The sequence below is a fragment of the Juglans regia genome, chromosome 10, assembly GCF_001411555.2.
Source record: "Juglans regia cultivar Chandler chromosome 10, Walnut 2.0, whole genome shotgun sequence".
Lineage (NCBI taxonomy): Eukaryota > Viridiplantae > Streptophyta > Magnoliopsida > Fagales > Juglandaceae > Juglans > Juglans regia.
Window position 1 is genome coordinate 18,258,476 of NC_049910.1, and position 15,792 is coordinate 18,274,267.

The 15,792-nt window shown below is 37.3% G+C and overlaps 1 protein-coding gene across 1 annotated transcript; it reads left to right on the forward strand.

Moving 5' to 3' along the window:
- Positions 1 to 567: 567 nt before the first annotated feature.
- LOC109015243 (pectinesterase/pectinesterase inhibitor PPE8B-like) lies at positions 568 to 2,966 on the forward strand. Its single transcript, XM_018997724.2, has 3 exons — positions 568 to 1,122; positions 1,423 to 1,965; positions 2,106 to 2,966. The coding sequence occupies exons 1-3, from the start codon at positions 807 to 809 to the stop codon at positions 2,801 to 2,803; spliced, it is 1,557 nt and encodes a 518-aa protein (XP_018853269.1). The 5' UTR covers positions 568 to 806; the 3' UTR covers positions 2,804 to 2,966.
- Positions 2,967 to 15,792: the final 12,826 nt, after the last annotated feature.

Below are 15,792 nucleotides of genomic sequence, written 5' to 3' on the forward strand. Positions count from 1 at the left end.
TCCTTATTGGTATAAACATTAAAACATGTTAACATTTATGATTACATCAATATGTTAAAGAACACATACAATTTTTTCCTTGTTATATTTCAATTTTCACCTCAACCAACTGGGAAATGGACTTTGTGATTTTTCAGATTTTCGAAATCAATCTTTGAGTAAATTTTTTTTACATTATATTGTAGTTTGGATAGGGAATATAAATGAGATAAAAGTTAAAAATCGAATAAAATATTGTTAGAATATTATTTTGATATATAAAAAAATTTAAATTAATTATTATATTTTTTTATAAAAATTTAAAAAAATTATAATAATAAGATGAGATAAAATATCCTTTATCATTCTAAAAGCTGATCCCAATCATATCCCTTACCACCAATTAGATCAACCGAATCGAAATCGAATCATGCAAAAAAGTGACTTTACTTCCACTATTTGCAAAAAAAAAAGTGTCGAAACGAACAGGAAAGCGCATTTGAGTTTTGACTCTTGCAGTTGCGTGAGGGAACCAAAATTGCACCAGAAATTAATTTCATGAGCGGACATATGCACTGTAGTATATCACTTTCCTACATACGACTCTTGACGCAATGTCTCTCTCCCTCCCCCACTATTCCCCTCTTAAATTCCCTCACCTACCCTCCTCAGCCCCTCCTCTGATCACCATCCCTATGATCCTCAAATATATACACTTTCTCCCCTTCGTTCTGAAATTGCTAGACACATAGACACTAGCTTTATTTGTAGTAAATCCAAAGTCTTATGTTTCTCTGCTGTGAAGTTAAACATTGTACAGCTCGAAAATGGCTCCTTCAGTTACCATAAAACTTCTAAGAACCTTGCTGATGCTCCTTGTCCTGTGTATGTGCACCACGCTTGCTGCCAGCTCTCGGACAGATCTCTCACAGTGGGAGTTCTTAAAGGTGCCCTCGTCCGAATTCGTCGACTCTGTGAAGAACACCATCGACGCTGTACAAGAGGTGACCTCCATTTTCTCTCCATTTGTCAATGCTTTTGGCGATTTCCGCCTTTCCAATGCTGTTGCCGACTGTCTTGATTTGCTCGACTTATCCGTCGACCATTTGAGTTGGTCTGTCTCTGCTATCGAGAATCCGGGAGGTACCACTACTTGATCATTATCAGTCATTTTTGTTAATTATTTTCTTGTATTTATTTAATTATATATATGCATTTACGATATTATGAATGAATGAATGTTAATTAGTATGCACTTAGTTTGGTCGGGGTAGAGCTTATCCTTTGGGAATGTTTGTATTTGGGTTGGGTCATAGATGTGGGTAGAATGCTTATAGGGTTCGGGTCCCCTTTTATTCTCATTTTCCATTAGTAAAATAAACTAAAATTGCTTATCATAAGAGAGAGGCGATATTTAATTTAATTTATTTTTCTCATTTACAGGTAAGAATAATAGCACTGGAGATATGAATTCAGATTTGAAGACTTGGTTGAGCGCTGCATTGGTTAACCAGGACACATGCAATGAAGGATTGGAAGGCACCAATAGCATTGTGAAAGAATTGGTGGGCGGTGGCCTTAACCAAGTGACCTCTTTAGTGCAGCAACTTCTTAACATGGTGCACCCGCCAATTTCCAAAAGCCCCGGGCGTAAGCTCAAAGCAAGCAAAGGCCAATTTCCTTCATGGGTAAAATCCGAGGAGCGGAAACTCCTTGAAGCTTCAAATGGGATAAAGGTTGATGCTATAGTAGCTGCAGATGGGAGTGGAAATTACACAAACGTGATGGATGCCGTCTTAGAAGCTCCTGATTATAGCCTAAGCCGCTATGTTATCTACATCAAGAGGGGCGTGTATAAAGAGAATGTGGAGATCAAGAAGAAGAAATGGAACCTGATGATGATTGGAGATGGTATGAATGCCACTGTCATTTCCGGTAATCGGAATTATGTTGATCATTGGTCCACATATCGGACCGCAACATTCGGTAAGCATCTTCCAAGTATTTAGTCGTTTAATTTATATTCTATTGCTGTCCCTCAGATGCGTTCTTATACTTTAATATTACGATAAATCATCACTTATATATTTTTTTTGAAGTATTCTAATACCCGGACATAACTGCAGCTGTCAGTGGCAGAGGGTTCATAGCGAGAGACATCACATTCGAGAACACAGCAGGGCCCGAGAAGCACCAGGCAGTTGCGCTGAGATCCGACTCAGACCTATCTGTGTTCTTCCGGTGCGGCATGAGGGGATACCAGGACACCCTCTACACGCACACAATGCGCCAGTTTTACAGAGAATGCCGCATCAGTGGCACCGTCGATTTCATGTTCGGCGACGGCACCGTGGTGTTTCAAAACTGCCAAATTCTGGCCAAAAAAGGTCTGCCAAATCAGAAGAACACCATAACCGCTCAGGGTCGCAAAGACCCATCACAACCAACAGGCTTCTCCATCCAATTCTGCAACATTTCTGCAGATTCAGATCTCGTAGCCTCAGTTAACTCCACGGCCACGTACCTGGGTAGACCCTGGAAACAGTACTCACGCACCATTATCATGCAATCGTACATGAGCAATGCCGTGAGGCCTGAAGGATGGCTTGAGTGGAATGCTAGTTTGCATTTGGATACATTGTACTATGGTGAATTCATGAACTACGGTCCGGGAGCAACACAAGGCAACCGCGTGAAGTGGCTAGGCTTTCACGTGTTTAACCAATCCAGTCAGGCTAATAATTTTACGGTGAATCAATTCATTGATGGGAATTTGTGGTTGCCTTCTACTGGTGTCAGATACACGGCGGGGTTGGGTGTTTAATTAATTTGCAGTCAACAAAACTTTTGTAGTTATTTATCTTCTTCTTCTCGTAATCATTTAATTTATAGCGGTCATGATGGAAAATTTTGGGTCGATATTTTCCATAATTGATTCATTAGGTAACTATGCATGCGTGCATAGGACCACTACATATATATGACTATGGTTGGAAAGAAGCAAAACAAAAATTAAGACAACTAATATGACATGAAAATTCAATGTTTCACGTCAATAAAAGTCTTACCAAGCACGTGAATAAAACAGAACATCCAACTACTTCTGCATGTTCTCCAGCCACACCTAGAACTTTCTGACTGCAACTTGAAGGCTGAAGAAGAAGAGTAATGTTATATGCATTTGTTAGTGCAGTTATTTTAAAAAAGAATAAAATTTATTATTAAAAAATTAATTTTTTTTTATGTGAATCTCATATTTATTAATTTTTTTTAAAGTGATTACACGGCTCTTATACACTCACGACTGTAACTATCATTTCTCTATAAACAAAGACCAAATTGCCGCCCTCTTCTATTAATACAAGTTTTACCCCTTTATTCCTTTACCGTCTAGCATCCTAGCTAATTCTGCAACAGTAACAAAATATCTAAACTCAAAGACAAACATAGCAACCATCCTTCTAATTATGCGCACCGCATCACTTCAACAGACCGTATCGCTTCTACTAAACGCATTGCTTCATTGCCTTCAGCACCCTGTTTAACTACACATCGCTTCGAACATTGAACGCACTGTTCACGCCAAGCCAACACATCATCTTGGACTTCGTAATAATCTGACACCTTTCATCTTATCGAGCCTTCCCCACTGTAGGGCATAAAGAAAGTGGCTTAGAAATTGTCATAACACTAATTCCTCCCCTTTACAAAACAAAGTGGTGGTAAAACTGATGAAACCTATAAAGTATAAGATCATGTCTATCTATTATTATAGCATGTTTAAACTCATGAACAGAAGAAAATGTATCTCCTCCATGGTTAAAAGATAAGCTTATCATTACTTTCGCGTGTCTAAAAAATAATCTGGCATTTGTGTGTTGAGAAAATTTATACTTTCTTCCCTCTTGACACAAAAAGTGGCACTCATGGAGTCTAATAGACCAACTCTATTTATATATATGGAGTCTAATTGGAACATAACCATTAAATCATCGGCTTAATTTGTCACACAAGGATATATATACACAAAAAAATACACACATCGTTATATATAGAGGCTCAACACAAAATTTTATTTATAAACATTTGGCATGACAAGTCTGCAAAAGCCCAATAGAAAATAAAAAAGGCCAAAATTGCCAGTTTCTACATATTTTGTCTTATTATAAGACAATTAAAAACATCATGCCGGTGTGCCTTTCTCTTGACTATAAAACAAGTAAAAGTATCTTGCAGTCTTTCAGAATGTGGTAGCCTTGCAATTTTTTATTTTTATTTTTTATTTAAAAAAATATATATATATATATATATGTGGTAGGCTACCTTTGCAGAAGTAATAAAGGCTATTATAATAGCCTTTGAAGGCTTTCTAAAATATAATATATGCACCAAAAAACAAAGGTCAAAAGATACTTTTCACATGAACGACTTTCCATAAACTGATTTCAGAAAATAATATATACATAAAAACTTTACCTTGCAAAAAATAAAAGATAATTTCTGACATACTCAAAAGTAAAAATAAAGAAATAAAAATAATCAAAAGAAAGAGAGAGCATCACGCCTGAATCCCACTTCCACCACAACTCAAAACAGACGGTTGTCTTAAGCCACCATACTAGTTTCTATTGGAGTTTCTCCATGAACAAGGTAGAGGAGAACACAGACATTGGCATTTGACCTCCATCTTCCTTCATGTTATACAACTTCTGGATAAAATGAATGCACACAATCTCATGGTTTCAACAACCAACAGAGAAAAAAATAAAAAAAAGGTAAAGGTAGAGTTCACACAACCATGAAAATGAGACAGGAAGCTCTGATACCAATTGATGAAATATATAAATACGATCATGTCTGTCTATTATCATAGAATGCTTAAACTCGTGAACAAAAGAAAACATAGCTCCACTATGGTTAAAAGATGAGCTTGCCATTACCTTTGTGTATCTAAAAAATAATCTGGTGTGTGTGTTGAGGAGACTTTTACTCTCTTCGCTCGTGACGCAGAAAATGGCTCTCATGGAGTCTAATGGGTCAACTCCATTTATATATATGGGGTGAGAGTAAGGACTTCCTCAAGTGCTCACAAAATAGTCCAGCCCATTATGGGCTCACATTATAACTATGTTAGTCCACACAAAAAATACAACAAAAACCTCTTAAACTTTCAATGATTTTCACATTCATAATCATTCATTGAAGTCCCATGCCAGTGAATCAAGACTTTGGTGGCTGGACGGCGATCGATCTATCAGAGATGACGATTAATGAGTTACTTTAGATAAGTGCATGAGCTATAATTTTATCGAGGTTGTTAAGAAATTTTAATTAAGCACATAGGCTAAAAAGTCTATTTTAAGGCCTGTCAAATTTTAGCGGATGCTTTTAGATGGTATAAATGCATATTTTTAGGAGCACGAATTGAGATTTTATTTGGTAAATTTGAATAGGCCACAGACCAAAAATTTATTAAAATAGATTATGAAATTCTTGTCGAGCTCAATAATTAAGTTAAAAAGCCCATTTAATATTTATGTGTCAAGTGAGCCTATATTTAATTGGTATTAGGCCCAAGAATTTATTTAAAGTCCACAAATATTGATTGGACGAGCTTGACTGATTTTGGAATCTAAAATCGACTCATTAGAATTGCTAAGTGACTTAGCTCATGAAATTATAAGCAAACTCTATAATATAATTGGACCCATTAAATAGACCAACCCATTTATTAGATAGGGATCCAATGACAAAACCTAGTGAACCGTGGACCATGAATTAAACCCAAGACCCATAGGAAAGGACCAACGACCAAGTTGTAAAAGCCCAACCCTATTGCTCTAAATACCCAAACCCGCAGCCCGCACGTTGGCTTGCTTCATTCTTAGAATATATTCATACATTCTAGCATATGTTTACTAATGTGACTTATTCCCTACCATATTCAATTTATTATGTAAATCAATTAATATTGTTGATTTATCATATTTCCATTATTTCTCTTGCTCCATTCACCTATAAATAGAGATAAATGTAATGTATTCAATAACAATTGAGAATAGTATAGATGTAATCCTCAAATTCTCTTTCCCTTTTTCTCTCTTCTCTATCTCATTTCTATTTTATTTTATTCTCTACATGGTATCAAAGCAGATGTCTTGAGTTCGAACTCTAACACTACACTTTATCCTCATTTACTTAAATATTCTACATGTTGGACTCACTCATTGAGGGAGAGTCTAACCCACGCGTGAGGAGGACTATTAAGAATATAATATAAATAATTAAATATACCCCTTCCTATTAGTTTAAACTTTTAAGACAAATGTTGTTTTCATATCTACCATAATTTTCCACCCGAACACACAGGTTCCACCAAGTTTGAAGCTCTATTGTGAGGACTGCACCAAAGTAAGGGAAAAGATCCCTTCCTATGGATATAGGGAAGGCTAAGAAGAGAGTCATTCATTTCCACAACGAGCTGGAAGATGAGGCTGCGCGGCAAGCAAAGTGCAGCTAGTCTAATGGAAGGGCGGGCAACATAATGTAGAAAGTCTGGTTGGCATGTCTCAACACTAGGGCGCAAAGGAATTTTCACCTTATGCTAGGCGGGCAAGCACTATGCTAACCATGCAAAGGTGAGAACGAAGAGCTGAAGAGGTTGGTAGCCCAAACTAAGGGTGAGTTACTCGCAAATGGTGAATAACGGTCAAGGACAAGACTAATATGGATGTAAGGGCTTTTCGAGATAGCACAAAACTGCTTAAAAGGCGGCAGTGTCGTACGCATAGGCCCACACTCCATCTCAAAGGTCACATCTAGGGTGATTATGTGGAAAACAAATTACGACTCTACAGGCCATATCATCTTATTTCAGAGGTATGGTCTAGCACCACATGGGAGACCCTTATTTAGGGAAGGACTATGGATTGGAACCAAGGCAAATCACATGAATGTGCATGCCTTGTCCCATCTGCATGTCTCTACCATCCTGCAAGGCCACAGGGCAAATGGAAGGCCGAGATCAAAGGTCTCATATTCAAGCATATTAGGAGTTAGGAGCATGTTAGAAGGACACCTGGCGATTTGGCCTTATAAAAGGGATTGGACAAGGGACATCTCATTTTTGAGATCGTAAAGTGTTGGAGCTTCTTCGGAGTTGGAATCTTCAAAGTAAGCAAGTGGCTTCAGAGGGAGCAACATAATGAATAACGCCGATGCCGCCTTAGTATTTTAAATACCGCTAAGGTAGATTATCTCCTAAGACCGTACTTGGGAATGTGGGCTAAATATTGTGGGTATGCTATAAGATTAGGCCTTGTATATTCTGTAACTTTCCCCTTTTCTTCATGAAAATAATATACATTTTCTTCATTATGTTTATGAGTTTGAATGGTTTGGTTTGAAGGAAATGGTGATTTCTAGGTGAGTGAGTCTAATCGTTTGTTGCAATCATCCTGGACGGGTTTAGGAGTTCCCGTGCCATTCCTATGACACGTTGCCACGAGTTTCAAACAAGCACAGAGAGAGAGAGAGAGAGAGAGAGAGAGAGAGAGTCTCCATGATGACCGGGGTGGAACCCTTTCGTATTGGCCTCACTTGAAGTCTTGATAGACGGGTAGAGAGATTCCCCTTGCGTATCATGTGTGGTGTCTTGAGACAGTTGGCCAGGTAGAGTGATTCCTTGGGTCGGTCACTTGTGTTGATCGGGTTGAGTGATTCCCTGTATAGAATGATTTGAAACTGGTGAATTAGTTTACACGTTAACTGGGTTAAGTGAGTCCCCAAGTCGTACGGTGGACTGATTCCTTGTTGGCATTTAGTGATGAGATATGATAAGTTTTATGTGTTCGATAAGAGGATGGTTCCTCACCTCAACCATAACTACATATATTGAGATCTGCACAGAGGGTGATTTGTCGCCATGCTTATATACTTGTGTTGTTCAGAGGGTGATTCTTTATTATAACTATGAATACATGTGTTTCAGCCCTGAGTGTAATTCCTCGCCCAAATATATGTGTTCGTAGATCTTTTACATTGAACAGTGCATACACTTCACTTGCATTGTTGCTTATTAGTAGTATTGTCATAGATGTTTAACCTACCTATGGTTTCATTATCAGGATCATAGACCTTAATGCAGACGTAGTCCCAGAGGAGGCTCCCGAGGTGGAAGGACCAGCCTAGCCCGAGTATTAGAGACGGAGGCCTATCTCCATTAATAGGTTGTTTGTTTTCTTTCTTGGAGAGGTATCTCTTAATCAGGTGACAAATCATGTTCAATTTGTTGTACACGAATACAATTAATAAACAGATGGTGCTGTATAACCTTATTTGGGAAGTGATAGTGACTTGTGGATATTGTTATTTTAATGAATAAACTATTTTACCAGTTTAAACTCTGGTACTATTAATATTTAGTCTCTGACTAAACCTTTAGTTATTCCATTGTGAATTATTCTATTTTTCTTGCATGTGCACTACTCCTGAGAAAGCACACCTTTACTTATTCTGTTGTGAATTATTCTATTTTAAGGATTTCACATCCTAACTCCAAAACTCACCAAAATTTTTTTCCTAAGTTCAAATATCTAATTAGAAAAATTCAAAACATAATACAACTAGGTCAAACAAGCATAGGCCACTCTTGATTTTTGTTGCAATTCTTTCAAACTCCATCTTTCACGCTAAAACTGAAATATGCAGCATACAAATATAGCATCCTATGCTTAAATAACATGCTAGAACAACCAACAAAACTTATATCATAAAAATCACAACTTTCTTCATAATAGAACTTCAACTATTTTAACCTTAAGAACAACCCTTGATGTTCATGGTCTATCTGTTTTCAAAATAACTCCAAGAACTCCAAAAGTTCAATAATATACTCTCAATAAATTCAAGAAAACATTCTTAAGAACTATCATACTTTGAATCATTAAGCCAAAACCACAAAAAGTAACGAAATCAAACTCGACACAATCGGTTTCCACCCTTTTCTCCAAAACAAAGCAAGAGATTTGGCTGTGATCAAACCATTAGATCCAAAACTTCCATGACGTAAATCATCAATAAATAACATCATGTGGTTTATATTCAAGTCATAAAATAGATCTAAGCATCAAACCTAATATCACATGGCAAAAATTGCATAAAAACATAGACCCATCCGAAGACCTCAAATATAGGAACTATATGAACCATTGCATGCATAATAATTCATATCTTTAAGATCAACACAATAAATCCTCAAAATACAATTCTAGTCAGAGTCATAAGAGTATCATATGTGAATATCAAAGCCATTAGAGCATGCTTTCACAACAAAAGACCTAAGCTTATCCAAAATAGAATCTATTTTGGTACTCCCAGTTTTCAACTTTTTAGATCTTTGCAAAACACTTATAAAAAAAGTTATAACATGCAACAAATCTTTATCAAACTTGTATATTAGCATGTTAACTATAAACCATAAAAGATCAGAGCAATACTTGGCAATAACTTAGTTAAAAACATCAAAATATCACACAGTGTTCAGAATATCGCCTAGAATGACCTCTTCACACTGAAAAAAAAGTTTCACCCATCAAATGATCATTAAAATTTACAAAGAACATACCAATGTAAACTAGATGATAAGTGTTATGTTTATGTGATTTTTATCACTCTTTATTTATGAAAAATATCATTTTCCCTTAAATACTATTGATTTTATTTTATGTATACATACTTTTATTTATTTTCTTGGATTTGAAGGAATGATAAGATTTAGTGCAAAATGAGAGCATTTTGATACAAAAGAAGAGACTACAGATCCAGACTGATGAGAGGCAGTGACAATTGAAGAGAGCCAATGAGATCTGGGTGAGGAGCCTTGTCCCGTGGGTAGCAAAGAGATCCTTCTCACCCAAAGGTGAGAAGACTAATCTCTCAGTAGGCGAGGCGACTCACGACCAGAAGGTGCGACCAAAAGGCGCGAAGATTTGGCGACAAGGCTCTAGGCAGTTAGATTGGGTGACTAGTCTAAACGACCAACTTAAAAGACCAACCTAAACGACATCGTGTGCAATAACTAGAAAAGGCAAGAGGAGTCTTTCCACTCGGTAGGTAAGGAGAGGCCCTTTCATTTGTGACCTCCATGCCAGCTATATTCAGCACACAAAACATCTACTTGGTGGGATAATTCCTCCCGACCGGGATCCATTTGTTGCTGACCACCGAATCTGAGTTCCGCAATCAATCTATTTGCGACCAAATCCTCCCGAACTCTGCAAATCATGCCGCATATCACTGAATCTTCCGTTTTAGATAATTTTGTTATTTTTGGAATAATTTCTTTTATGTTAACATTTATCTTTAGAAACTATTTTCCAGATCTTTAGGTTAGATTGTAACTACGGTTATTTTGTTTCCATATTTGAATTTCGACATCTATTTAATCTCGTCTTTAGGTTAGATTGTAACTACGGTTAGGAAGTCTTGGTTCTTAATCTTAGTTTTAGTTTTAGTTTGAGTCTGAGTTTAGAGTTTCAGAATTTATTCTTGAAGTGTTCTTTCAAGGAGGTAGATCTGGGGGAGCAGAGGCGAGAGTCGCATGTTTCATCAACTAACTCCAACGAAGAACACCAGTTTTATTTTATTTTCTTTTTAATTTCATGATGAACTAATTCTATTTTCTAGAACTTGGATATAGCCTAGCATTGAACACAGTTTATAATCTAAGTTATTTTATTTTCAATATTTCCATAATTGAGTGTTTATTCCTTGTTCTTAATTTTAATGTTTTTTTCTTCAGTTTAATTTTGATAAACCATTCTTCAAATTTCAGTTTTTCAAAAAGTAATTAATTTAGTCAATTTCAATACTCAATAGCATAATTATTCTATGTGGGTTCGATATCCGTTTTCTTTAAAACACTTTACTACTTGTTATGATTCTATGCATTTGCATATATATTTTTAACCAAACACTGGACTACAGGAGGAACAATGTATGTGAAGGGAACATTATGAGAAAACACATAAAACAACTTTGAAAAAGTCAAGCAAGGAAGACCAGGAAAACTGTCTGAGAGTTCCTCCAGTTTCCTCTTTAAGAAAAGGCTTCATAAGTGATCAAAGGCTAGTGAGATGGACAAGGACGAAACTTATACATCTGGAGGGGTGATAGGAGATATGTAAATGACACTTTGGGTGATGTGGGGTCAGTCGAAACTGTGGGTAATACCATGTGCTACAGCACGTGGTTTTCTGCCAAGGAAGCTTCCATGTAAAAGGTGGTGGTGAGGTGGCTTTTGGTCTTCCCATCATCCACTATTTGGGACTGACTTGGATAGTGAAAGGACACCCATGGTAGGGGAAAAACTCCCTCTACAAGTGTAACACTCCAATTTAAGGCCCAAACTACATGACTTATACTCCAAAAGGACTAGTCAACGATACAATTGGAGCCCCATTGGAATCTTATAAAGAGCAAAAACTTCTCATTCCCAAGTAATGTGGGATCTAATACACCACCTACCCTTATTCTTATCATAGGTATCACAATCTACCCCCCTTAAATTCCTGACATCCTCGTCGGGCCAATCCGTCGTAGGTGGCATGGCTCAAGTTCCACATTTCTAGTTGGGATAGGCTCTAATACCATTTGTGATGACCCGAGTTTGTCTAGACTTGGCCCTTAGAATTCATTCTAGGTTGCCATGGCATTTTAGGAGCCTTAGTTAATTTGGAAGGCCATAGAGTCGTTGATTTGGTAACTTGAGCCCAAGAAGAGAGTAACCTTAGATTACTTTGTAATTTTCGGCCCTATTTAGAAACCCAGGCCCAATGGCTTTAGGCCCATGACCCAAATCTTAAGTCACTAGTGCCATATGTCATGAAAATGTTACACTTTGAATCTAGTCTTGATAGTGGGTTAAGGGGGAGAGAGAGGTGTAGGAAAGCACCAAGAAACGGCTTGCACAGCTACCCTAGAAGAATTGCCACTTGTCAACTTGCTAGAAACCTTCTAGATGAACCAAAGGGCAATAGGATCGGCAGACTAAGGGATTTTCGACTAGCCGATCTTCCCACATGCCTAGCCCATCTTCCCACATGCCTAGCCCATTGTTTTGCCCAAAATTTGAGTTCCAAGGTAGATTTATTGGAAAGGGAAGCCTAGGGAAGTGAAATAGAGCTTTTCTAGAAAATTTGCATGGGAAACTGAAGGGAGGCACATAGGACTTCGAATTTGGTCAGTTTTTGCCAAGTGTCAAGCATGCACTAAGTTTCTAGAAGAATATGTGAAGAGAAGCAATAGGAAGATGAAGCATCAACTTGGGAAAAGAAGGAGTGGACGGCTAGGGCTATGGCACATGCCCAATGCCACTTGTCATCCATGCCAAAGGTTACTTGTTGAGAAAAGGAAGAGGCATGTAATGTTTTACCAAGTTACCCTTGAAGAAATATTCACTTGCTTAAGGAAAGGAAGGGCATAAAGGGGAAAGAAGGAAATTTTGGCCAGAGGAAGAGAAACCCTACACACCACCCCCAAGATGTCCCTTCCCAATGCAGTCCAAGTGGGGAATTCCAAGAGACATTTTCGGCAAAAGAGAAAGGGGAAGAAGAAATATATGTCATTTGTCATCCATGCAAGGATTTTGGAAGAAACCAAGGAGGGAAGTGAAGAGTCTACTATAAAAAGGAAGGGGGACACGCCAATGGGCTTTTCCTTTGCCATTTTCTAGAAATTACATGAATTCTCACTCTCTCCACACAATTCTCACATGTTCACTTGAAGGTTCCCTCACTTTCTCATATTTTCTCTCCAACCAAACAAGGAGGATCCTTTCAAGAAAGAGGATTTCGGCACATCAAGAATAGACAAGGTAAGGATCGGTTTCCTCTTAAGTTTTGCACACACATTTCATTTTCTCAACCCGAAAATGAGATTCAAACCTCATTGGACTTCGAAAATGATAGAACACCCACACTTTCTACCGATTTATTGGAAAATGACTTAGGGTTTTCAAGAAACTATTGAAGCCAATTAGTGGAGGGAGTTCATCCTCCATGTTTTCGACCACAACATGTATCTTTGCTTTACCTTAGATTTTGTTTTACTTCATGAGTGAAATGAAGGGGTTTTATCCCAAAAACCCTAGAAACCGAGTGGTTTAAGATAAAGTGATGCCCTAGAAACCCACACACACACTCAAGAACATGAGATAGGATTTTTAGTTACTTTTTCTAATATAGTATGTTCGGATTTACAACTTGCTAGTATTTATTTATGCGAATCTTTGTAAGTATACACTCAACTTACTCTTGGTTAATGCTTGTATATATTTGTGTAAATTCTTTCATTGTTCGATTGCTTTGTTTGCTATCTCTTGATTGTTTGTTTGAATATGCTATTATGATCTTAGTAAATCTATAGAAGGAATTATATGCTTTGGATTTGTGATGAAAATGCCATGAAATACTCCCATAAGTTTTAGTTTTCACTTGATTAAGGTTGATAGTTTATGCAACATGATGTTTCGGTTTGAACATGTCTTGGAAGTTTCGGACCTTGGTCAAAAACCTATGATTTCATGTTTTGTTTCATTATGTCTTGATTTCTGTATTATATGCTTGAAGTCTGGAACGTGTTTAAGTGATGGATTTTCATGTTTTTGTACCTATGAGTTTCGGCCTAAGCAAGTTCTCATGGTTCCATGTATGTGTTTTGATATCTCATATGGTTTATGTTATCATGCTATGAAATGAACATGTTATGCTTGGTTATTTCATGCACGACATTTTGCATGTCATATGTCAAGTGTAAGTACGCATGTTATAAGTCTCATGTCACATGCGTTTGGGGAAAAATGTTTTTAAAGAAAATGTTTTCAAAAAGTGTTTTCAAAGAAAAAAGTTTAAAAGTTTTTTAAAGGAATGTCCTGGTGGAACTCCTCTGTGCACTTTGTGTCGACAAAGTATTGTTGAAGAGCCTTGAATGAATTATTTTCAAAGGATATTGGAGTGAGGAAGCACCTAACGCTAGTGGTGCATAAGGCATGTAACCCGACGAAGTAAGGTTGAGTTAATATGAATATCTGTTTATGACGTATTCATCACAGTGTACGGACCGTTGATGGTGCGGTAACTAGCAGGAACACTCGGTGCTAAGGGGAACTGTGTTGTGTCCATCCTCTGAATAAGAATATGAGCTTATGTGCTAAGGATCACTCGATGCAAACCTTGTGATATGTTCTGATAAGGCAAGTTCTGATTAAGATCACGTGATTAAGAAAAAGTTAAGAAGTTTTTTTGGAAAACTAAAGTCTCTGTTACAAATCTTTTGAAAATGGTCAAGTGCACAAGTCAAGTTCTGGTCAAAGGCATAAGTCAAGTACATGTCCATGCACACATTTGATGATATACCTTTTGTATACTTGTGTTAACTGTGATATGTTGTGTGATTACTTGTTGAGATTTCTGGAAATCTCATTGTGATAGTTTTCACTACCATTCCCCAATAGAAATGGTAGAAGTTGTGACAGGTATGGTAAACGACGACCATGACCAAGAGGAAGAGAACGATACCTCCTCCTCCGGAGAGGATTGTGCCGGGAGATCACTGGTATACTTGAATTCATTGCGGAGTTCAAACGACATAACAACCGAGACAAAGATAAGGTTTTGGAAAAACGTGTGAAGCCCAAATCATCTTGAAGAAGTACGAGAGCTTAAGTCATTTTGTGGAAAAAAAAAGAAGAGAGAAAACAGTGCTTATGGTTTTTGACCTCAACTTTTTTGGAACTATGTTTTGAGAAGGTCCCGTGTTTTGGGAGTTTTAAACTATACTTAATGATTTGGGATATGATATTAGTACGGTGCATGTGCTTTGCAATTGCTTATCGTGTTACTTAGTTTATCTGACTTTTACTATTTTTCCGCTGCTACGTTATTGCATACTGCTAGTGTACTTAGCTGCATAGCATATTATCTGTTATGTACGAGGGGTGTGTAGCCTTGTGTTACATGTCCCAGCATCTCAGTCACTGTCCAATCTCAAGTGGGGGCTGGGAGCGCCTGTGACGCTAGCAGATTCCACTTGGGATTGGACGGACATCTGAAGCGTCAGGACATGCAACACAAGGTTACCTGTCCCCGTTCATGACATATAAGATGCAATGTTCCTAACATGCATCTAGCATTATGCAATATTCGCAGCGGATAATTTTTTTTTTAAAAGCAATACTATGCACCAAACTTATGATATCCTAAATACTTACAACATACTTCATACATAAATACATACTAAACAACTGAGATCACAACACTAGTCCAAAATGGTTGTGAACAAAAGAGTGCTGGAGATTGAACTACACAAAATACAATTAGTAACCTATGGCAACTACATCTAAGTCACACCGTTGCTTAGTCGACCGTTTCCAGTGGGTCGTTTTCTGGTTTTCCTTCAGATCCTGTAACAAAATCTACCATTCGGGGGAATGGTAGTTGGGACTACCACAATGAGATTTGATTACAAATCTCAGCAAGTTAACAAAAAATTTCACACAGGTTAATGATGCATGCATGACAATAAATGCATGAATGCACAATCAAAGTCAATAGTAAACATAACATAACTTGACATAACATGGCATGAAATAATAAGCATAACATGACTTGACATAACATGACATGGAATAATAAGCATGACGTGACTTGACATAACATGGCATGAGCTGACATAACTTGAATTGGAACTGAAACTTAGCTTGACGTGACATAAACGTGAAACTTGACATGAACATAAACTTGAACATAACATAAC